Source organism: Rutidosis leptorrhynchoides, chromosome 2, assembly GCF_046630445.1.
Source record: "Rutidosis leptorrhynchoides isolate AG116_Rl617_1_P2 chromosome 2, CSIRO_AGI_Rlap_v1, whole genome shotgun sequence".
Taxonomy (NCBI): Eukaryota; Viridiplantae; Streptophyta; class Magnoliopsida; order Asterales; family Asteraceae; genus Rutidosis; species Rutidosis leptorrhynchoides.
In genome coordinates this window covers 500,946,022-500,971,813 of record NC_092334.1, presented here as the reverse complement: position 1 = coordinate 500,971,813, position 25,792 = coordinate 500,946,022, and the positions used below count along the sequence as shown (strand labels likewise).

Genomic DNA, 25,792 nt, shown 5'->3' with positions numbered 1-25,792 from the left:
AGATCATTTATCGATTCAAATAAATTGTATTTCTCAAAATCACGCAACCTCATCAAACATATTGACGAGTATAACCGGGATTATAAACATATAGCTCCTGATACCAATGTTGTAAAAAATATAAATTCGAGACATACCGAATACGAGCAGCGGAAACGAGTAGGATCGACGTTTGGATCACCGGTCGGGAAAGCGATCACCAATAGGAAGGCTTTCTAGTTTCACGGCCTAAGTTCCTTCTACGGTTTGCAATGTTCCATTTGAACAACTTACTGGTGTATGATTTTCTCAATGATTTGTTGTGTATTTCTTGTGTTTTTTGTGTGTCTTACAAGAAGAGTTTAACTCCTTATTTATAGATACAATAGAGTACTTATTACCATGTACTACCAAAAGTATATAGTACTTAAATGGTACTTATTATCATTAGTATACTACCAGTAAATGGTGGGTCAAACACAATGAGTTTGTGGGTGTAACACAAATAATATCCAACACATATGCATACACGTACAATCTTCAGCGGACATAACTTGCGACATATCATCATCTACACGCCGGCCCTCCACTGAAACTGCGGCGTCGCATCAATTATTGGTGTCTGCCAATGATAATGATCTGTATCAGCAAACTTACAAACAGTTTCAATCTCATTTCCCTCAATCTTTCACTTGTTGTTCTTCACACAGGTAAACCTTTCTCCTTTCTATTTCTTTAACATATATACAATAAAATAATATTTCTGTTTCTTAATTGATTCAGTCACCCTAATTCATTCAAGTATGGCTATGTTACTATGTTCCATATGATACAACTCCAGTTACTTTTCTTGGTAGCTTTCACTCATTTTTTATTTGGGATTTGGGCTGTCAATTACTAAATGAGAGGGACCCTGGAGGGGGATGCTGTAAGTTTGTGAATTAGGTCTACCCAATTGTAATTTAAAGTAGCCTAAATTAAAAATAAATAAATAAATAAAAATAAAATCTAAGCATAATGCAACCACCTACTTCATTTTCATTCAAATATTTAGATTATTCTTGTGATTATCAATTATAAATCACATTAATGAATCACACAAGATGAATGCTGTAAGTTTGCTAGGTCTTTTATGTTTCATCTTTGTGTGTCTTCACAGGAAGAAGATATGTTGGTCATTCGGTGGATCCATCTTTAAAATCTGCTAATAATGGAAACAACATTAGTAGCATTGACAAAATGTCATTGGCTAGCAACCTATCTTCTTTGGTTCTAGAGTCTTCATCAGTTAGTCCGAAAAAAACAATGAACCGGGTTGAGATAAAAAGGTTTCTCGAGTTTCGCATAAAGAAAAGGGTCAAGGAACAATTTAAAGATGGAAAATTTCATAATCTACTTGACAAAGTAATTGCTAATCCGTATACCCTTCAAGACGCTTACAATAGTATTAGGGTCAACTCAAAAGTTGACTTAGCAACGGACAGTGACGATATCAACTTTGACTCTCTAGCAGATGAATTAGCCTCTGGTAAATTTAATATCAGCTCCAATGTATATTCTATTTCAACAAAGGGAGCCAACAAAGAAACGCTCGTGCTTCCGAATCTTAAATTGAATGTAATTCAAGAAGCAATTAGAATAGCATTAGAAGTTGTTTACAAACCTCATTATTCTAAAGTATCACATGGGTGCCGAACTGGAAGGGGTCAATCTTCAGCTTTGAAGTACATTTGTAAAGAAATTGTGAATCCCGATTGGTGGTTTCGTTTGGTACTTAAGAAAAAGGTTGACACTTTGATTTTGTCTAAGCTTATATCAACAATGGAGAGTAAAGTTGAAGATCCAAGACTATACGCTATTATTCGTTGCATGTTCGATGCTGGAGTTTTAAATGTGGAGTTTGGAGGGTTTGCTAAAGGCCATGGTCTCCCACAAGAAGGTGTGCTGTCACCAATTTTATTGAATGTATATCTTGACCTTTTTGACCGTGAGATTCATAATTTATCAATGAAATTTGAAGTTCTTGATACACCAAATGATGGTCAATTTGATGAAAAGTCAAAGCTGCGTAGCTGGTTTAGGAGACAGATGGGACCCAGTCAAAGAAACGAAGTAAATAATTCGGGAGTTAGGGTACATTGTTGTCGGTTAATGGATGAAATTCTTGTAGTCGTTAAGGGTTCAAAAGATGTGAGTCTAGCTTTAAGTTCTGAGATTGAAACTTTCATGCAACAGTTTCTTTATTTGGAATTTGATAGTAAGATAGAGATACTGCCGTGCAATGACCCTCGAGGTGTTAAATTTTTAGGAAACATTGTAAAGAAGACTGTCAAAGAAAGTCCTGCAGTCAAAGCGGTTCACAAATTAAAGGAAAAAGTCGAGTTATTTGCGTTACAAAAACAAGAGGCATGGGATGAAGGGACTATCAGAATTGGTAAAAAAGTGTTGGGTCATGGATTCAAAAAAGTCAAAGAATCGGAAATCAAACAGCTTGCTGACAAGAATTCGCTTTTGAGTCAGTTATCTTGTTTTCGTAAATCTGGAATGGAAACGGATCACTGGTATAAAGTGTTACTTAAGATATGGATGCAAGACACATATTTGAAAAATGCATATATTGACACTGAAGAATCTATTTTATCCAAGTTTATAACTGAAAAATCACTACCGAATGACCTAAAAGAGTCGTTTTATACGTTTCAAAATCATGCTAAAAAATACATTTCTTCGGAGACCGAATCTATCCTAACCCTTTTGCCCGAATCTAGTAAATCAGTTTCCATCACTGAAGTTGCTGCCCCGATAAAGGGTGTAAAAATGTGTCTCCAACGATATGGAATATTAAATCATCGAGGATACCCATGTGCTTGTCACATGCTCGTTTTACTAGACCATGATCATATTATCGATTGGTTTTCAGGATTAGTTTATCGGTGGCTTAGATGGTATGACTCGTGTGATAATTTTGTTGAAATGAAGCTGATTATCACTGAAATAGTCAGGAGATCTTGTGTGCTTACACTAGCAACGAAGTACGCATTACATGAGTCTGAAATAGAGCAGAAATTTGATTCAGATTTGAGCAGACTCCCGTTAGCCGAAGATTTTGAAAATGAATCTGTTAAGGAGATTTTGGAATCTCAAAGTGTTTGTTACGACGAGGGATTATTGTATGGGATTAATTATAGTGGTTTGTGTTTACTATCATTAGCAAGAATAGTAAGTGAATCTCGACCGTGTTGTTGTTTTGTAATCGGGTGTTCGGCTGCTGCTCCATTTGTTTATACTATTCATGTAATGCAAAAACAAAAGTTTCCTGTTTGGAAAACGGGATTTTCTAGCTGTATTCATCCGAGTTTACATGGAAGGCGAATTGGGTTATGCAGGCAACATGTAAAGGATCTGTTTATTGGGCATATATCTCTTCAATCTATTTCTTTTGGTCAATGGAGATGAATATCAGCCATCTTAAGGTTTGAATCGAATCATTCCCTTGTGCTCCATTTATAGGGGGGGGTTTCAGGTAGGCGTTGATTAACCAGAATGGTTCATTATAATGATAGAGGTTCATATTAGTGAAACGTTAACTCTAACGTGTTAAGGGGTGTGTTTAAAGGGGAGCCAACTGGTTGTTTCAGAAAAGGCTTTCAGGCTGAACAAGACACGTGAACTTGTGTCCTTGAAGATACACTTTGAAAGAAGGCATGACACTGATCAGAAACTACCATTCTCATAATCGAACACCAGCAGCTATTGTTTGCAACATGACAACAACGGCTATTGACCAAGAGAGTTGGTACTATCAAGAACACAAGCAGCAGGGGCTATGCAGGTATGTATGATGCACAAGGAGGTGCCAGTCTGCCACAATGGAACTAACTGCAGATATCTGCACTAGTTGTGCAGTTTGCTGAACTCTGTCTGATGGTTAATTAAGACGAATTACCTTGAGTTCTGATTTTAGTGTGTATTAATCCATGTTTGTTTATTTCTAATAGGCTAATACCGATATTGATGCATTAGAATATTAAAAAAAAAAAAAAAAAAAACATTTGGGGAGGCAGTTTGGAAGATCAATTCTAGTATTTTAGCGTATGAGAATTTACTATAGGAAGCATGCAAAAATTATCAACAATGCAAAAATAAAAAAACACGAGTTGAACATTTAAACCCTTTCACCATCTCGAATATCTTTTTTTTTTTTTTTTTTACTAATATGACATCTTGCATCCTCGACCAACTGCAGAGATTTGTCTCCATGTTAGCCTCAACTACTTGATTTGATTTCACATGGACTAAAAGAATAAGTAATAAATAAGGGAAATTGATGAAAATACACTTTTTTTCTAAGGCTTCAAACAAAATACACTTTTTTAAAAAAAATTGTCTTTTTACACCATTCGGTAGACGGGATTTCTGTCTACCACCTTTATCTGTCGTCTACTAACATTTTTACAAAGTAGTAGACAGTAACAACAAGGTAGTAGACAGTGAGAACAAAGCAGTAGACAGTCAATTACAAGGTAGCTGACCGTCTACTGCCTTGTTGTTACTGTCTACTACCTTGTTGTAGGTGTCGACTGATATGTATTATTGGTGTCGACACCTACAACAAGGTAGTAGACAATAACAACAAGGCAGTAGACGGTCAGCTACCTTGTAATTGGCTGTCTACTGCTTTGTTCTCACCGTCTACTACCTTGTTGTTACTGTCTACTACTTTGTAAAAATGGTAGTAGACGACAGATAAAGGTGGTAGACAGAAATTCCGTCTACTGAATGGTGTAAAAAGACAATTTTTTTTAAAAAGTGTATTTTGTTTGAAGTCTTAAAAAAAATGTATTTTGAACAATTTCTATGATATAATCCAACAACTACTAAAAAAAATTGAGGTTACAATGTTTGTATCCACAATTACAGTTGCAGCATATAACAAACTAAAGTTCATAACGCTCAAGTTCGGCTAAAGAACCGTAACTAAGCTTGAAAACTATTCATAGCTTGCCAGCCTATAACAAGGTAATTAAGCAATCAATCACTAGATTCAGTTAACGGTAGTTTTGGCAGTGTACATAAGGGTGAATTTGGCATAGTAAGTGTACTTGTCTGTAATTTATGTAGAGTATATAGTGCATACGAATGGCAAGTATAACGTATTATTTATTAGCTTTATAAGCAGTACTAAGGTTTGTACTTGGTATTTGACTCATGGACATGACAATGCTAACATGGACCCACCTAACGGGCCAACAACTTGGAGAATTGTCACGAGCTTTTAGGTCGTACATATAGAACTTACGCGACACATTTATGTCTATTGTATTTGTGTGCAATTGTGAGTACATCATAAGTGTTTGCATGCCAAGTCATCCGGAATCCACTCACAAGGCGATAGATGTAAGTGTACCAGATAACCCAGACTCCGTTAGCTGATGCTAACCCACAAGATCCTAATGTTGTCATGATCCGAACTGCGGATTCCACTCCTTAAGACATGTATGCCTAATTCCAAATTACACTAAAAGATTTTGAGTGTTCAGATGTGTGCCGGAGGCCCGGAGTGTGTACCACTGGAACGTAGATAAATATTCATGTTACCATTTGTCCATCCATGCCCAAATAAGTTCATTCCGATAACAAATGCTCTGACAGCAATATATAACATGACCTTATCCTATTAGATATTACGGAGTAATATATAAATTTTTCAAACTTCAAAGTTTACAAAATGCTAGATTGGCTATGAAATAATATAAGTAAAATACATGAATGCACAAAAATTTAAGCAGCCGGTTCTTCAAGAAGCTCCATCTTCCGTATAGAGTACTCCCTCTCAAATAACAAGAATTCCTGGATGTCAAAGCAAGATTTATAAGATAGTTAAATCAAAACTCACTCCATAAGACCTATGCGTGGATGCAACAGAAAACACCAGAAATAAATTAAAAAAAAAAAAAAAAAAAAAAACTTGAGTGAAAAATAACCTGCAGTTGGTTTTGACTAAACAAGTGAAGGAGGCCAGTTTCTGAACTGGCAACTAACTCAATCAACTCATCATGGCTCTGATGTTCATTACCAGACTCCATAAGAGAAACAGACACCTGCATTTTATTTAGAAATAAATAAAAAAGAACACTATATAGCACGTTTATTTCCAAATAAAATGAAATGTACAAAAACTTGTGTCATCATCTGAAACAACTGCAAAGATGTGCGAGTACCTACCTGCATACATCGAAGGATTACTTCTGGGATACAACACCTACGACATAGACCCCGCAGGATATATGTTGCTGTACTTCCCAGAGAACCGTCAATTCCCGAATACCAAGCCTCTAGTTTCAAGATTTCCATCGTTACACCTGCTTGGAATCCGGCCAGCTCACCTGCACACCATAATAATTTTCCTCATTGGTGAACAAACATCATCCAACTTCAATATCTCCAAAATCTATATCACTAGTCACTACGTATGTAATCTAAGTGAACTCATGCGACCACCACAATGTTCAGAATGTTGTCAACAATTCTTGATTTACCTTTAACGCCGGCTGCAATAACTGCAGCAAGGACGCCACCATCAGCAAGTTTATTTGGGCCAAATCCATCAAACTCTGTCCCCAAGCACCGAAGTGCAATTTCAACAGTGCAACTGTCCTTTGCAGATATAGAAACATTCACCTAAATGTAAATAAATGTAATGTAGGCATTAGAATCACATAATTATTGCATTAAGAAATGATGAGGATTTGTATTAGATTTGTTGCTAAGTGAACATACCAGCAATTGACGTTTCAACGCAACTTCCTCCCCTACTGAAGAATAGAGAGCACTTGTGAGTGCGGTGCACAAAGTGGCATCCGGTAACATGCAATCACCAGAAGGCAAACAAAGCATTGCAGTAGCATGTAACTCAAGGTTAGTATTTTCCATTGATTCATATATATGATCTTCCGTAGGTACCAACCATGGGTCTCCTCCTCCTGTTTCAAAGTCAGCAATTACTTACGGGTGGTAAAAACTTGAAGATCAAGACTAAAAATAAATAAATAAAGAAAATAAACTCACTCATTAACAATGCCATTGATGAGGATAATGTATCCATAGCTACCACAGTCGCTCTCTGTTTTTCTTCATTTGAGACGTCAATTCCAGCATTTTCCAACTCAATTTGCAGCCAGTTGCGGTAAGTTGCATCACAAGAGTAGTATTCATTCTAATGAACAACACCATTATTTAATTCATTAGGAGTCTTCAACATGGTTCAATATACAATACTTTTTTACAGGCTTAGAGACTTACCCAATCCTCAAACTCTCTCAAACTATCAGCTATATCATGGTCCTCGGTAAAAAACAAAGATTCTGATGGATGTTTCAAAGGCTCGGCTAGTAAACTAAGTAATGTATGAGCCCCAATAGGCATTGATGGAACTCTCCACATAGAAATTAGAGCAAACTCCCGGAACAGTATATTGCTGAAAGAAACAGACAATTTTGACAACGAAATATTAGAACCAATTCCTGTGCAACTGTTACATACTTACATCCATAGGAAAGCAAAGGAAATCATTACCTGTGCATCAATGCTCGGAGAAGAAGTTTTGTGCCCACCCTTACGGAATCATTAATGGTAGAGGGAGGTGTAAAGCAGAGCCACTGAATGACGGTAGCTTTTTGAAGACTCCGCAACCTACACTGCTCTGCAACTTCAGTTGTCCCATCATATTTTCCAAGTTTCACCTCTCGAGATCTTGATAAAACCCTAATATTAACGTAAATAGCAGACAGAAGATGAAGATATAAATATAACATAGACAAAAAACATTTGACAATAACTTCTGCCTCCAGATCTTAAAGAGTGATATGTCAAAAAACTACGGACCTCTCAATTATTTCTTCAAAGCTTCCTTTCTCAATGCCATTCAAATCAGCCCCAGGAGAGAATGGGAGGTACTCTATAGCAGAAAGAAAGATTTTATATCTAACATGAACACTGCCAACAAAAACACAGCATTAGTCATATCATTGGACAAATAGATCAACTACTTTTATCATGTTTATTATTATGTAAATAACAAATAACTATATCATATATGTATGATTGATAGATAGATAATAGATAATAAATACATAAAAGATGAACAGTTTATTTGTTCATCATAAAACTACTGATTTACGATGACTTACTAATAAAGTCCATTCTGGAACCATTCTCATTCTTATAATTACTGGTGCCTTTTGTATACATTATAACAACGACAATGCTTCTATCCGAAATACTTAGTTTTATAAAAATCTGGAATTGTACATTACTAAAGAACTTTCTTGAAGATAAACCAAAATTACATATAAGAAATTTAGCACAAGACCAAGTTAAACATCCTAGTCCGATCTCTACAAATTTTGTTATATAATCCTAAAGAGGGTATCTCCACAGCGCACTGCTAAAAACTATTCAGGAACTCTAAGCATAAACGATTTAACTGAAAATCAACCGCAATAAAGTTTTTCTTCACCTGCTATTCAGCCGTAGCTCCATCATATGTACAAACAAATAAATGCAACGGTGTCGTGCAAGTTGAGATGCATAGATACCAACTAACTCCTCACGTTGTTTTGAAAAAAGGAACATCGCATACCTGTCAATGCTTGTCCCAGTTATATGCTTGCACAGGTTATAGATATTACGTATAAAATATGTATGCCAGTTTGGGCTTCAAAATGAGAACTTTGTTGAAATAGATTGCAAAAGAAGATGATTGTTTGCTACTTGACCAAAAAACTAAAGTTAACAAGTGACACACTCATATGCTTTTATAATCATAATTCAAATGTCAACCAACCCTTTTCCGCCATATAAGATGAAATACTCACATGTGAAGAATGAGGTCACCAAGTGTCATTATCTTCTCCTTGAAAGCGTCTTTCATTTCATCAGCAAGTAAATGACGAAGCACGAGAACTAAATGTGCCCCAAAACGGATCATCTGAGGATCACCATGAGGCCTGGCAGAAATAGGACTATCACGAATAATGACACAAATGTGAACTGCAAAATATTTACTTAGCAGGCCTTAATCACTCAGCCAACATGTTGTTATATAGTAGACCTGCTAAGCTACATTCTAAGGCACTTTCGTAAGCCAGATGATCTCTATAAACCTTCCACATCAAATACAGCCCATGGAGTAGTAGTTAATGTTACTGGTTATAGTCCAAAAAGGTTGTGTAAAATATAGTTGACTGTTCTCATGCTATCAATAGTGAAAGTAGTCCACATCAATCTAAAAGAAGAGACTAGAAACCACTAAATTACCTGAAAATATCTTCATCGCCACCAGAAGGAGATATCCATGACCAAATAAGGTCAAGTAGACGAGGAATATGCCCTATCATCAGACTCATCTGTTCAAAAGTCTTGGTTAAAGAAAGCAGTAAACGTATAGCCTTAATAAGTGCGATTGAACATGGTCATCATGTACTGACATTCATAAATAGACACATATATACAACTTTTTCAGTTAGTAATATAGGAGTTAACTGCACGGAAACATAGGCATAGTAAACATAAAATTATAAAACAGGGAGCATACAAAGCAAGGTGTATCTCCTTTTAAGTCTATCCAAATATACAATTGTAAAGCACAGTGAAAAGACAATAACCTCGATCTGACGGTGTTGCTCCTTGCATCCTTGACTTACAGCCTCATGTACGGACTCGCTAAATCATCAAAATAAAAATAAAAATAAGAATTAATTTAGCAGCCTCAGGTACAGTCATAACATATACTACCATCGTGTACAAAGAAGAAAATCCCAGCAAATCTACCTTGAATGAAGCTTTTGAAGAAGGGCAGAAAGGTCATTTGGTTGTTGCTTTGAGACTTGGAGTGGCCAATTTTCTGGTCCAAGATATGATTGAGAATTAACATCACCATGTTCAGGGTTTCTTTCACTTGCACTTCTTTCAGATTGATGATGGGATAATTCCACGTCAACTTGAACCTCAAGCCATGACTTAGTCAAAGCCCAGCAAGCAGACTGCAATTACCAACCTCAGGGTTTTAGTCATTATTTCAAATGTACAAACCAATACAATATAAACATTCACATCCAAAAAACTATACCTCCCAGTCAGTACAGATGGGTAGAATACGCTTTACATTACTGCAATTGGCTGCGTATATTGCTGCTTCATATTTCCCACTCTCTTGCTCTGCAATTTTCTTTATTACACGCAAATAAACACAAGATAAGTATCGGGTAAAGTAATAAGTTATCGTGTGTGTTTTTTTTTTGGATAATAAGATAAGCATAACTCTTTTCTCTTACCTCTGATGCACAATATGACGCCCATTTCCAGAGGCGGCGCTGGTGATTCATACCACTTTCCAATTCTGTGGCTTGCAGTGATCTGTTCTTCCCATTTCTTATGAGAGCTTCAATGCCGTAAGAATGGTCCAACCCTCCAAAAGGGCGCAAGGTTGCAGCCCTCCACGACTATCCACAGACAGTAAGCATCAAGAACACCAAAAAGAAAAAAACACTTGAAACCCTAAATTTTGAGATGCATACCTGTCCTGCAGCACGACAAAGATTGCATGCCTCTTCCAATCTTCCAGCCCTTAATAGAATCCAAACATCTTCTAAAAGAGATTCATCTTGTTTCTGTTTAAAAGCATATCAATTTACTTGATACGATTCACATTATAACTTAACTAATAACACTACTTCTAAATATATATCTGTGACAGCAAATATAAAGTCACTGGCAGCTGTTAGAACACCTGGCTTATTAGGAAGTTTTTTTTTTTTTTTTTTTTTGACGAAAATAATGAATACTCATATAGAAACGAGATCATTTTCCAATGGAAAACGCCCTCAACATGGGATTACAAATAAACGGGGGAAACGGGAGACTCGCACCTAGAAAGTAACATCTGCACGCAAACTATTTATAAGCGAACCACCCTAATAACTCGAAACCTAAAACACGGACTATTTACCAATCAAAACCAACAACTACACAAAATGAAAAGACAAAATCAAACGGAAGTACACAAACTACTAGCAAGTTTTTATACAGCAATATAATGATATTTTAATGGCTACAGCAGATGGGAAATAAAAAATTACTTTATCATCAGGCAGTGGTTGAGCATATTCACGAGTTGGGGCATCAAAATCCAAGTGCTGAACAACCTTCTCATTTGAGGAACCTTTCTTAAGAAACCTTTGGGTATGATTCCAAACTCCAGAGGTGGGAAGATGTGTGCCAACATGAGAGCCTCTTAACTGCATTAAGAGATGCCAAAGATTTTAACAAACCAAACGTGGGCAACATTGTGTTGATAGCTGTTTAAGCTTTCTGGCAAATTACTAAAAAGGCATATTAAGCTATAATGTCATTCTATTCATACTAAAAGTGAACCAATCTATCAAAATGGCAAAACATATAACGCAATATAGAGAAAATCGCAAGTAAATACCTTGTTCTCCAAATCTAGGGCCTTGGAGGCTAATCCTTCAAGCCACTGGATAAGTCTAAGGCATAACTGAGCTATATGATCTTCAACAACAAAGTGGCAAGCCTCAAGATGTGAAGTTGCTGGCAACTGAAGTAAAGCATCACAGTGAAGCCAATAAACATGAGTTTTGAGAGATAACTAATCGATACAAAAGTATTGGCATTAGTAAAATCAATGAAAATGTTACTAAACATGAGGCTTAATACCAGGAGCAAATCTTTGGGAATCTCGTCATTTCCTGTACAATATTGAAAAGAGTAAAAACAGAATATACACTCAGTATAGCCCCAACAAAAAAGATAAAATTAATATTAATATTTAATAGTGATATTAATTACTGGCTGATATTGCTTGATCCGGTTAAAGAGAGAAATGCCACAAACATAACAAACTATTGCCTATACATATCTACTGCATAAGACATTGGCCTAAATCCAAATGAATAGTGAGGTAAAGGTAATGAAGCATGCCTTTCCCATATAAATACCACAAAAGAGACCAAGAAGCAGCTTCATCAAGTAGCATCTTAGCTTTTTGCCTCATAAGTTTGTCTTCAACTATTCTGTGTCGCTCGCTACAACTGTTACTGCATAAGAACATGAGAAATGTGTTGTCAGGATACTCACTAAGATCATTTCCAAAAAACTATAAACTATAGTAATACTTAACAATGGTTATTTTATTATAATAATAGCAAGAACATGAAATAAACACCAACTGTCTAGAAATTTAGATACAGAATTCATCATCCACCAAGTGCCCAGATTTCACATTTTGAAGTCGAAAAACATTTCTTTGCATGTTAGAATGAAAAAACAATGTTTTACCTTTAGCATAGAATTACTTATCCACCCAATTCATCAGTACATACTGATTATTAAGTTGAATTTGGTGGAGAAGTTTCCTCTGTTTTGTTCTTATTCACGAATGATGGTGATCATCAGATCATGGACTTTTCATAAATACATTTAGAGCCAAATGTGACATTTCTCATGATAAGATGAGTACTAGGTTTGATATCCAGAGTAAGAACATAGACAATTGTTATACAATACTCGTTTCTTTCTTTTTATCAGAGATAGAAACATAAATATAGAAAATTACAAAGACACTAGCATATCAACTAATTTAGGAAACCAGGCATACTTGATTGATTCTGAAACATTGCGACATGCTCCTTCAAGTCTTAATATTAAATCAGGGATCGACATCAATCCTGCAATATATAAAATCAACAATGAAGTACAGAACCAGTTGATGCAAAAACAAGTTATAGCACAACAGTGTCAATATGGTTCCAGGTACGTGTCACGTGTGCATAAAATTGGTAAAAGAGAGCTTTGTTTGTCTATGTCCATTCATTTGAAAATAAAATACTCCGTATCATTTAGCTGAACCAGAAAGAGCAACAATTCGTTCCATCCAAGATTAAGCAACTCAAATGCAGACCAACCTTAACCACCTTCTTTTAGCTACAAGTGTTCTTATACTATTCACTCCTTTTACACGATAAGAAAAAAACACCTAAGGTTAAAACTATCTCATATGTAAATCAATGTACTACACGGCCGCTGAGGAACTATCATATTGCATTCACTGTTCTGTGCTGTTTTAATCGATTTATGCCCAGGCGCCTGGGCTATAAAATGCTAATAATTGCATCAATATCATATCAGTACTGTGAATAAAACCTACACCAACTGAAAATACACAAGCACCTTGAAGAGCAGAATCATAAAGAGAAGCAAATAATGAAAATGTTGCATCCGCACTGTCCACTGAGCCATCGTCCTCCTGCTTGCAGACTTTTAGAGCCTGTGTTGTTCTGGAGCGTCCAACCAAATCAACGCCGATTTCAGATACTCCGTCGGTTGAAGGCGATGATCTCCTTTTGAAAGAAGAATGAGTTCTTCCTTCCGATTGATCACCATCAGAGTGGTCAATTTCTCTTTTAATATTGTCAAGATACAAAGCTGCATTACTAAATTTCGATTGATAGTTCTCTTGGTGCGGTGATGGCGATAGCCTTTTCCTGAAGATTATACATACATATTATTATTATAGATTATAGATTATAATTTATAATGACAGATAATTGAGTAGATGTTCATCAAACAGATTGTAACAAATATTGAATTGTAGAATAGAGGAAGAGACTATGAAGTTACGATTCATACCCGTAGCGACGGTAACGCTCTCGGAGACTGAGCTCTTGAGGATCGTAATAGCTCGGAGAAGTGTCCATATCGACGTTCATTGTAGCCGTCGCAATCTTGTCCGGTTAAAAAATGAGTGTCGGATTGGTGAGGGTTTGATGCTTTAAACCCTAGAAATACTTATTTTGAGCGCGGAAAGAGGGGTACGCTGTGTTTTGAGGTAATTAATTTAATTACTGTAATTAATGGGTGTCCCATTACAAGTGTTCACATTGTACTTTCAACCAATGAAAAGAGGTTATTCTGGAGAAAAAAGATTTCTGATTGGTAAGAATGAAGTTAATGGGATTCCCTAAAACTGTGTGCAAAAATTAAGTGGACACTTATAATAGGACGGAGAGAGTATATAAGTTTATATTTACAAGTTTATAATAACTTCACTATCTGCTACTCGTACAATTTTCACCTTCCACCTTTCCTTTTCAATGAATTCCAAACCCCATAATATTCCCTTTTCTTCTACGCCCATTTTAAATCAGGTTTCTCCTAACCATTCTCGGTTTGGAGTTTCTTTAAACAACGATCCAGTTAACGTCTCCATTCCTATGTTCCCCTCTACCTTGGATGTTGGTTCTGCTACCATTGAGGTCGAAAATACTGGACTCTTTCGCAGTGGTCCCTCGGCAGAAGAGAGTAATTACTTTTCGGCATGTAAGAACGGGTCTTCAGTTCCAGCTGCTGTGGATTCAAGTGTTTCAGGATGTACTGTGTTCGTGGGTAGAATCGAAAAATGCACCAGAGATATGTTATGTAGTGTTTTTGGAAACGAAGGTGAACTTGCAAATGTGAAGGTTTGGTGCGCCAGAAGATACACCTTTGTTACTTACGTTCAACCCGAGTGTGCTAGAGCTGCAGTTTCAAATCTTAACGGGTCGGATCTCTTTGGTCGTGCGATTTATGTTGGGTACTCTAGAGCTCGAGCTATTAACGATCGTAGGTCTTCAAGTATTCAAAAAACGTGCCTACTTCAATCTTGATATTAATAATTCAATTGTCGGTGGACTTAATAGACGTGTTATTTTAGTTGATAAGTTGCCTTTGTTAAGCTGAGATATTTTCTGGTTAAGCATAAGATTTTGGTATCGTCAATTTTCTAATTGGGGATGTATGGTTGCATTGTGGTTTGTCAAGATGAACCTTGTTTCAATAGATTGCTTGGGACTTCGAACGATTTTGACTTCGTTTTGACAACACCATTGAAGGATAAGGCAAGAGGTTTCTTTCGATTCGTGTGGTTAGATGTAACGACCCTGGTTTTTCCAACGTTATTTATTAATAATTATTATTATTAATACGCGTGATTAAACGAATGTATGTTACTACATTTACATGTTGCCATGATTGCCCGTACTTGACTTTAAATGCCCGAAACGTCTTTGTGACACACGAAACTTGCACGAATAATATTTTCAAGTATTATTTACATTCATGATTAGTTTTATTAATCATTTTAATTAACTAAGGTTATTAGTTAGTTACTTGGGCTTTTATTTGATTAACTTGTTAATTAATGGAACTTGGGCCTTGTTAATGTTATGGACTTTAGAAGCCCACCCTACAATTTTAATGGACTAACTAGCCCATTCTTACTTACAAGTATTACTTTCAACTTAACTAAATTACTTAGGCACATGGAATCAAATTACAAGCTCCTTACATCTAGTTCCCATGCAAGGCCATCTAATAACCAACCTTTTAAGACTTTTACATACATGATCTAGTGGTCCTTTCCCTTCCCTTTGATTCCCCTTGGCCGTCGGCCTTTAGACTCCTTGGGAGTGGTTTTTGTTTCAAACTTTGCTTACTTCTTTCACTAGTTCACTTGTATTTTTCTCATTCTCAAAACACACTTCAACTTACATCTTAACTTTGCTCTATTTTCTCTCTCAAATATTGTAAGCAACAACTTATATTTCTCTTATTTTTCTTGTCACAAAACCGTGGCCTAGATCCTCCATCATCATCATTCTTTTGTTTGTTATTACTTATCTTTGATTATTATTTACTTACTTGTAGTTACTAGTTGTTGTTTGTTACTTACTAGTTTCAAGAATCAACTCTTTAGTTTGGTTCTTCATTTTATCTTGTATTTACAAGAATACTCAAGAACATAAACTTACTAGTTTATGATTCTACCTTTACTTGTTAAAAGATTGTAAGTTCATGGTTGTAAATCATACTTGAAGTTCATGAAGTAAACTTTAAAGTTTACTTTCTAAAGATCAAGACTTAGGCTTGAATCTTTAAAGTATGAACAACCATGACTTATTAACTTGTTTATTTAGTTTGTTACTTCATATTATGCACTTTAATTCCATGTTGTTGGTTAAATGGTCAAGTACTACAAGTTAGTCTTGATCTCATACTTTCTTGAACTAGGGTTAACTTTAAAAGTTCAAGAACATGTTAGTAATCTTTCTTAAATTATAACTTTGTACACTTATGTTAGATCTAGACTTTTGAGTCTTGGATCTTCAAGATCAAACTAAGAACTATGTTCTACAACTCAAGATCTTGATTTCATAAGTTTACTTTCAAGTTTATAACTTATTATTAGTTTTAAAGTTCATGTATGTGTTAGATCTAAGACTTTGATGTAACCTTGGTTCATCAAACTTCATACAACTCTTAAGTGAGTTGTGCTACATGTCTTAGACCTACACTTGTGTCATAATAGTCAAAACTTGGTTAATATTACTTTTACATTTCATGAATGTGTTAAATCTAAGACTTTGATGTAACTTTGGTTCATCAAAACACTTGCAACACTTAAGAGAGTTGTGCTTCATGTCTTAGACTTACACTTGGATTATGATGGTCAAACCTTGGTGAAAATGATGCAAACACATCAACGAGTTGTACACTTGAAGCTATATGCATCAAGGATGAGAACCATGATAAGCATCGAGCACCAAGAACCACCGGAACCTACTGACCCTACTGTTTTACTGTTTCTGGGTCTGATCAGTAAGACCTGGGCTGTTTTAATGTTGATTTTCAGATAGCACTGTTCGAGTAGATAACTTTTCATATAGGACTCGTCTTAATCTGAGTTACGGTTTAGGATTTATGGCCCTCCGATCATCACTATGTCCTTTAACGTTGTGCAGAAATTTCTGACCTACTCGCACTTAGACCGTCGCCACGGTCAAACGAAGATAAGTTTGCTTCTGTAAATTTTACCACAACTAAAGGACTCATATACGGAGCCATGGCCACTGGTCTCACCTTATTTCAGTAGGTATAGAGGCCGTGGTGACTGACCGAACTCAGCCTTTGTTTTAAACTCTTTTCACGAACGAAACTTACTTTACACCTTTTGTTAAATGATGAATGATGATGACCCTTAAGACCTTATTTACATACTTTTAAACCTATTCAGACGATTTACTGACTTAGTACTATTTGACTTAGGTAGAGGACCCGTTTGGACAACCTTCATTACTTGCTTACTTTCCGAGTCATACTTTACCGCTACTTTATCATTGTGAGTTATAGCATTCCCTTTTTACTTTAACTATTTTGGGAACTGAGAATACATGCAGATTTTATGTTTTACATACTAGGCACGAGTACTTAAACTTATATATGTGTGGGTTATACAATGGCATAAACATTCCCTTTAGCTCGGTAACGTTTAATCATTGGTTTTTGAACCGTGAACGCGAATCTTAGATATGGATCCATAGGGTTTGACATCCCTACTCGGGCTAGTCGCACTAGCATTTAACGAGTGTTTAATACTTCGTATACATACGCACTTGTCAAGTGTACTTTCAGGGGGTATAAACATTAAGTTAGTTACTAAGTGCCCACGGTTAACATATACTTTATCATACTGTTTTGAAATGCTCTTTGTAGCACTGAAATCTCGTGGCCTAACTTACATACTGTTATACTTAAACTATAGCTCACCAACCTTTGTGTTGACGTTTTTAAGCATGTTTTTCTCAGGTGCTTAAGGTTATTTGCTTCCGCTGTCGTGTTAGTCTTGCCGTAGACACCCACTGCTCTAGTGTTATCACCGCATGAACTGTTTATCTTGCATTCAGACTTTAATACATTTGAAACTATGTTTTGTAACGACCTAAAGGTCACATACATTTATTCATGCTTGCTATTCGTAGAAGCATACTGTTGGTGTAAAACATTTGATGTCGGTTATGACGTCACCTTTTTATCGTGAATGCAACTTCTTTTACTACAGCATATAGTACTTAACCTTGTAATGATCCTGTTGTTGATGATTCGTACACGATGGTTTTGTACGGGGCATCACATTTAGTATCAGAGCATTGGTTGTAGGGAATTAGGTTGCATTAGTGAGTCTAAGACTGACCCGAGTAGGATTCGCTAATAGGACTAATCTACAACTTGCTAGTTTACTTGTTTCCGCTGAACTTACTGCATGCTGCTGCTTACTTTTACTGCTATATGCCATATGCTACTACATGATTTCACTACCGTATGATATTACTTGCTTTCGATTGCATGCTACTTCTGTATGATTCGTTATTATTGCCATGCTACTTATTGTTATACATGATTTAAACTGTTGGCCTAATACATGCTTGCTTTATGACTTACTGACACGGAAAAATTTATTTTCCCTTGTTCAGATGTCGGATACTCCACCTGCTATCGTTTTAGGCAGTTCAGACTCGTCAGCCACCCCACCTGCTGCTGCTGCCGACACACCGATCCCGCTACCCACGAGTGACCCCGGCGCTTCATCTTCCGGGACTAGCAGCCAGGCGCCTGCCCCAGTGGTTAATTCTAGCGGAGCCCAGGACCCTTCGAAGATTCCAGCTCCATTTTCCCCCGGACCCTCAGGATCACAGCCCCGCTCCGGCGAGATTGTGATTCCCGCGGAGTTCGGAGAAGGTCCATTCCGTAACCGGTATCGCCATTGGTGCCGACGCGCCCCTGATGGATGTCTCATTCCGATCGGACCCGCTCGTTACCAACAGATGATGGCCCCTCAAGGACGGCCAGTTCAGCCACCCGTACAGCCACCACATGATTCGGACGACCCGTCATCCACTGATGATTCATCCGATGACACCTCCTCAGACGACTCCAGTGATGATGAGGACCCTGCTGATGTACCTATTCAGCCACCCTCCACCCCGCCGAAGAAGCGGTATCGCTTCGACGGTACCATCATTCCGGGGATCAACGGAGGACGAGCCTTCACTGACGCGTTTGGTCGACGTCGTAGGGTTACAGCTCGTAAGCGGCTTGTGCCGTACCCTGCCGACCCACAAGTGCGTAAGGCACCCCGTTACGTTCTGACTATTTCTGGAGCCGGAACATCTGCACCCCGTTATGTAATGTCTGCACCACCCGCACCACCGGCACCACCTGCACCGCCGGCACCACCTGCCCCACCATCTCCCACTGTCGAGGAATTGACAAGGGAGGTGGAGATCCTCCGAGCTCGAGTTGCTGAGCTAGAGGGCCAGATGTCTCATGTTATGGACATCCTACACCCACCTTCACCGTAGGGCTTTTGTATTTATATTTCATTATGTAATCTAGTTGTAGTTTTATGTTTCACTTATGTATTGTACGGACTTATTCAAATGTATGAAACTTATTATTATTAATGGAACTTTGCGTTATTTAATTCTTGAGCGATGTTCTATTTACATTATTGTACGATGATTCTGTGGTATTTATACCTAGATGCGTTATTTAATAACATGTGATGTTTTGATTCCATGTTGGTTACTATATACTGTATTATTACTATTTGAATACTGGATTTTGACTTGAGTCAAAATTTTTGTTTAGAACATCATGGCTAACGGTCGATCCACACCTACTGCTGCTCAAATTAAAGAGATGATCCAAGAACGTGTAGCCGCTGCCATTGCGGAAATGCAACCCCAAGCTCCACCGCCACCACCACCGGTTATTCAACCCGTTCGAAATGGGTGTACTTACAAGGAATTCCAGAGCTGTAAACCACACAACTTCAGTGGAACCGAAGGACCAGTTGGTCTCACCAGATGGTTCGAGAAACTTGAATCAGTATTCCGAGTTAGCAACTGTTCGGAGGACAACAAAACCAAATTTGCTTCTTGCACGCTATGGCACATGCACAAGGCATTGATGAGGCATATGCTACGCCATGGGATGAATTTAAGTGTGCCATGATTGAGGAGTATTGTCCGAGAACCGAAATACAAAAGATGGAAATGGAATTCATGCAGTTAAAGGCCGTTGGGAACGACCTTGATGGTTACAACAGGAGATTTTTGGAACTAGCCCTGATGTGTCCAACAATGGTCACTCCGGAATTCAAGCGAATGGAAAGGTACTTCTGGGGACTCCCTAAGAGCATTAAGGGAAACGTCACCTCGTCCAAACCCCCAAATGTTCCCGAAGCGATGCGCATGGCGCATACTTTAATGAATCAAATAACCATTGATGAACCGGAGAAAACTAAGTCTGAAGCGGGTACTAGTGAGAAGCGCAAATAGGATAACCACAACAACAACAACAACAGGGGAAGGAACTATGATCAAAACCCTGCGAAACGACATGAGGGTTTTAGGGGAAACAACAACGGTGGAAACCCCAATCCGAACACCAACACGAACCCGAACTACAAGGGAACCCTACCTCAATGCAAGAGGTGTTACAAACACCACACTGGGTATTGCAATGTTGTCTGCGAGAAGTGCCAACGGTCTGGGCATGTTGGAAAAGACTGCAAGGTCACCACTTTGAATGGGAAGCCGAACCCCACAGGGCCAAGGAAGTGTTACGAATGCGAACAGATGGGCCATTTCAGAAATGCGTGTCCAAACAAAAGAAAAGATGGCGGACCACCCCGCGCTAGAGCTTTCAATGTTAATGCAAGGGACGCACGCGAAAACCCCGACTTGGTGACAGGTATATTCAAAATCAACAATCTTTTAGCTTCTGTCTTGTTTGATACTGGTGCGGATAGAAGTTATGTATGTAGACATTTTTGCGATAAGATTAATTGGTCTTTAGTACCGTTAAAAAAGAGTATGATTGTCGAGGTCGCCAATGGAAAACTTGAGAAAGTTGACCATATTAGTCGAGGAGCTATTATCAACATAGCTGGTGTAGATTTCAAGATTGACCTGATACCTATTAAACTGGGAAGTTTTGACGTGATCGTCGATATGGATTGGTTGAGCAAGATAAGGGCCGATATTATCTGTGGAGATAAAGCTCTTCGTATACCACAAGGAGATGGCGAGCCACTGGTTATCTATGGAGAGAGATGTACCTCGAAGTTGAACCTCATTAGTTGCGTGAAAGCGCAAAAGATTATGAAGAAGGGACGTCTTGCTGTCCTAGCGCATGTGAAAACGGTTGAAACCGAGGTGAAGAATGTGAACGACATTCGAATTGTGAACGAATTTTCCGATGTCTTCCCAGAGGAATTGCCTGGATTATCGCCACCGAGAGCAGTAGAGTTTCAAATTAATTTAGTGCCAGGAGCTGCACCTGTAGCTCGCGCACCTTATAGACTCGCACCTTCCAAGATGCAAGAATTACAGAGCCAACTACAAGAACTGTTAGATCGAGGATTTATCCAACCAAGTTTCTCGCCTTGGGGCGTACCTGTGTTGTTTGTGAAGAAGAAGGATGGATCCTTCCGTATGTGTATCGACTACCGTGAACTCAACAAATTGACAATCAAGAATCGGTATCCTCTTCCTAGAATTGACGATCTTTTTGACCAACTACAGGGATCGAGCGTTTACTCAAAGGTCGATTTGCGATCCGGTTATCACCAGTTGAGGGTGAAGGAAAGTGACGTGATGAAAACTGCATTTAGGACCCGTTATGGTCATTATGAGTTTCTCGTGATGCCATTCGGTTTGACAAATACACCTGCCATGTTCATGGATCTCATGAATCGTGTCTGCAAGCCGTACCTGGATAAGTTTGTTATCGTCTTCATAGATGATATTCTCATCTACTCTAAGAGCGAAGAAGAGTATGAGCAACACCTCCGACTAGTACTTGAACTCTTGAGACAAGAGCAACTTTACGCCAAATTCTCCAAGTGTGAATTTTGGTTGAAGGAAGTCCAGTTTTCTGGGTCATGTTGTGAGTGACCAGGGTATCAAAGTTGACCCCGCCAAGATTGAAGCTATCAGCAAGTGGGAGACCCCCACTACTCCGACGCATATTCGCCAATTCCTAGGTCTCGCCGGTTACTACCGAAGGTTCATTGAAGGATTTTCTCTGATTGCGCATCCTTTGACCGCGCTGACTCACAAGGGCAAGAAGTTCATTTGGGAACCCGCACACGAATCAGCATTTCAAACTTTGAAGAAGAAGTTAACCACCGCACCTATCCTATCACTTCCTGAGGGCAGTGACGACTTTGTTGTTTATTGTGATGCATCGAAGAGTGGTTTTGGTTGTGTACTGATGCAACGCTCAAAGGTTATCGCCTATGCCTCTCGTGAACTGAAGATTCACGAGCAGAACTACACTACTCACGATCTCGAACTTGGAGCCGTTGTCTTTGCGCTTAAATTATGGAGACACTATTTGTATGGAACTAAGAGCACTATCTTCACCGATCACAAGAGTCTCCAACATATATTCAATCAGAAGCAACTAAATATGAGACAGCGTCGATGGATCGAGACGCTCAACGACTACGATTGTTAACTTCATTATCATCCTGGCAAGGCCAATGTTGTAGCTGACGCTTTAAGCCGAAAGGAGAGGACGTCACCTCTTCGTGTTAGGGCTCTAAACATCACCATCCATTCGAACCTCAACAGTCAGATCAGAGTAGCCCAAGATGAGGCTCTCAATGAGGAGAACATATCTCACGAACATTTGAACATACTTGTCTCTCAATTCGAGGTTAGGGAGTCTGGACTTCGATGTTATGCCGGAAGAATTTGGGTACCTCTTTATGGGGATTTACGGAATCTTATACTTGATGAAGCACACAAATCGAGATATTCATTCATCCTGGAGCGGGCAAAATGTACCACGACCTTAAAGAACAGTATTGGTGGCCAAATCTTAAGAAGGACGTTGCGACTTATATTGGTAAGTGTTTGACTTGCTCGAAGGTTAAAGCCGAGCATCAGAGACCTTCTGGTTTGCTTCAACAACCAGAAATCCTACAATGGAAGTGGGAATGGATAACAATGGATTTTATCACCAAGCTACCAAAGACGGTGGGCGGATACGATACCATTTGGGTTATTGTTGACCGCCTCACCAAATCTGCACACTTCCTAGCAATGAAAGAAACTGATACAATGGAAAGACTTGCTCATCTATACATCAATGAGGTTGTATCTCGTCAAGGTGTACCTTTATCGATCATCTCATATCGCGATCCCCGTTTTGCTTCTAGATTCTGGCGTTCTTTGCAAGAAGCCACGGGAACCCGTCTCGACATGAGTACTGCTTATCATCTACAGACCGACGGGCAAAGTGAACGCACGATTCAGACCTTGGAAGACATGTTGCGTGCATGTGTCATCGATTTCGGAAAGGCCTGGGAAAGACATTTGCCACTCGCCGAATTCTCGTACAACAACAGTTATCACTCTAGCATTAATGCCTCACCTTTTGAAGCGTTGTATAGCCGCAAGTGCCGATCTCCTATTTGTTGGGCCGAAGTGGGCGAAAAGCAAATCACTGGACCCGAGGTAGTCCATGAAACAACGGAAAAGATTGCTCAGATTCAAGCTAGACTTAAGACTGCCCGCGATCGTCAAAAGAGTTATGCCGATCTTAAACGTAAAGACTTTGAATTCAACGTTGGTGACCGTGTAATGTTGAAGGTTGCACCTTGGAAAGGTGTGATTCGCTTTAGAAAACGTGGAAAGTTAAACCCACGATACATTGGTCCTTTTGAAATCTTGGAACGTGTTGCACCCGTTGCTTACCGTTTGGATCTTCCAGCTCAATTGAGCTCAGTTCATCCTACCTTCCACGTGTCAAACTTGAAGAAGTGTCTTGCTGCACCTGAACTTATCATACCACTTGAGGAACTTACGATTGACGACAAACTCCACTTTGTGGAAGAACCAGTTGAGATTATGGATCGTGAGATCAAAACTTTGAAACGCAACAAGATTCCGATCGTCCGAGTACGATGGAATGCCAAACGAGGACGTGAGTTTACTTGGGAACGAGAAGATCAAATGATGCGGAAGTATCCTCACCTTTTCCCGACTCCTCCATCTACCTCAGCTTAAAATTTCGGGACAAAATTTTCTTTAACAGGTGGGTAATGTAACGACCCTGGTTTTTCCAACGTTATTTATTAATAATTATTATTATTAATACGCGTGATTAAACGAATGTATGTTACTACATTTACATGTTGCCATGATTGCCCGTACTTGACTTTAAATGCCCGAAACGTCTTTGTGACACACGAAACTTGCACGAATAATATTTTAAAGTATTATTTATATTCATGATTAGTTTTATTAATCATTTTAATTAACTAAGGTTATTAGTTAGTTACTTGGGCTTTTATTTGATTAACTTGTTAATTAATGAAACTTGGGCCTTGTTAATGTTATGGACTTTAGAAGCCCACCCTACAATTTTAATGGACTAACTAGCCCATTCTTACTTACAAGTATTACTTTCAACTTAACTAAATTACTTAGGCACATGGAATCAAATTACAAGCTCCTTACATCTAGTTCCCATGAAAGGCCATCTAATAACTAACCTTTTAAGACTTTTACATGCATGATCTAGTGGTCCTTTCCCTTCCCTTTGATTCCCCTTGGCCGTCGGCCTTTAGACTCCTTGGGAGTGGTTTTTGTTTCAAACTTTGCTTACTTCTTTCACTAGTTCACTTGTATTTTTCTCATTCTCAAAACACACTTCAACTTACATCTTAACTTTGCTCTATTTTCTCTCTCAAATATTGTAAGCAACAACTTATATTTCTCTTATTTTTCTTGTCACAAAACCGTGGCCTAGATCCTCCATCATCATCATTCTTTTGTTTGTTATTACTTATCTTTGATTATTATTTACTTACTTGTAATTACTAGTTGTTGTTTGTTACTTACTAGTTTCAAGAATCAACTCTTTAGTTTGGTTCTTCATTTTATCTTGTATTTACAAGAACACTCAAGAACATAAACTTACTAGTTTATGATTCTACCTTTACTTGTTAAAAGATTGTAAGTTCATGGTTGTAAATCATACTTGAAGTTCATGAAGTAAACTTTAAAGTTTACTTTCTAAAGATCAAGACTTAGGCTTGAATCTTTAAAGTATGAACAACCATGACTTATTAACTTGTTTATTTAGTTTGTTACTTCATATTATGCACTTTAATTCCATGTTGTTGGTTAAATGGTCAAGTACTACAAGTTAGTCTTGATCTCATACTTTCTTGAACTAGAGTTAACTTTAAAAGTTCAAGAACATGTTAGTAATCTTTCTTAAATTATAACTTTGTACACTTATGTTAGATCTAGACTTTTGAGTCTTGGATCTTCAAGATCAAACTAAGAACTATGCTCTACAACTCAAGATCTTGATTTCATAAGTTTACTTTCAAGTTTGTAACTTATTATAAGTTTTAAAGTTCATGTATGTGTTAGATCTAAGACTTTGATGTAACCTTGGTTCATCAAACTTCATACAACTCTTAAGTGAGTTGTGCTACATGTCTTAGACCTACACTTGTGTCATAATAGTCAAAACTTGGTTAATATTACTTTTACATTTCATGAATGTGTTAAATCTAAGACTTTGATGTAACTTTGGTTCATCAAAACACTTGCAACACTTAAGAGAGTTGTGCTTCATGTCTTAGACTTACACTTGGGTTATGATGGTCAAACCTTGGTGAAAATGATGCAAACACATCAACGAGTTGTACACTTGAAGCTATATGCATCAAGGATGAGAACCATGATAAGCATCGAGCACCAAGAACCACCGGAACCTACTGACCCTACTGTTTTACTGTTTATGGGTCTGATCAGTAAGACCTGGGCTGTTTTAATGTTGATTTTCAGATAGCACTGTTCGAGTATATAACTTTTCATATAGGACTCGT

The 25,792-nt window shown here is 38.0% G+C and overlaps 2 protein-coding genes across 3 annotated transcripts; one reads left to right on the top strand and one right to left on the bottom strand.

Moving 5' to 3' along the window:
- Nucleotides 1-551: 551 nt before the first annotated feature.
- LOC139892742 (nuclear intron maturase 4, mitochondrial) lies at nt 552-4,030 on the top strand. The gene is made up of 2 exons (XM_071875861.1): nt 552-689; nt 1,139-4,030. Exons 1-2 carry the CDS (start codon nt 608-610, stop codon nt 3,433-3,435), a joined length of 2,379 nt encoding a protein of 792 aa, XP_071731962.1. The 5' UTR covers nt 552-607; the 3' UTR covers nt 3,436-4,030.
- Nucleotides 4,031-5,567: 1,537 nt separating this feature from the next.
- Nucleotides 5,568-13,847, bottom strand: LOC139892741 (nuclear pore complex protein NUP107). Of its 2 annotated transcripts, none has more exons than XM_071875859.1 (24): nt 13,687-13,847; nt 13,228-13,541; nt 12,656-12,725; nt 11,980-12,095; nt 11,716-11,747; nt 11,471-11,596; nt 11,118-11,276; nt 10,557-10,649; nt 10,314-10,481; nt 10,109-10,207; nt 9,811-10,022; nt 9,645-9,702; nt 9,298-9,386; nt 8,856-8,987; nt 8,498-8,620; nt 7,864-7,974; nt 7,555-7,743; nt 7,282-7,456; nt 7,048-7,195; nt 6,760-6,962; nt 6,519-6,660; nt 6,205-6,365; nt 5,964-6,080; nt 5,568-5,829 (listed from the first exon to the last, which is right to left on the bottom strand). In XM_071875859.1, exons 1-24 carry the CDS (start codon nt 13,764-13,766, stop codon nt 5,761-5,763), a joined length of 3,186 nt encoding a protein of 1,061 aa, XP_071731960.1. In that variant the 5' UTR covers nt 13,767-13,847; the 3' UTR covers nt 5,568-5,760. The 2 variants fall into 2 exon arrangements, with proteins under 2 accessions (XP_071731960.1, XP_071731961.1); XM_071875860.1 differs by having other exon boundaries at nt 6,760-6,959.
- Nucleotides 13,848-25,792: the final 11,945 nt, after the last annotated feature.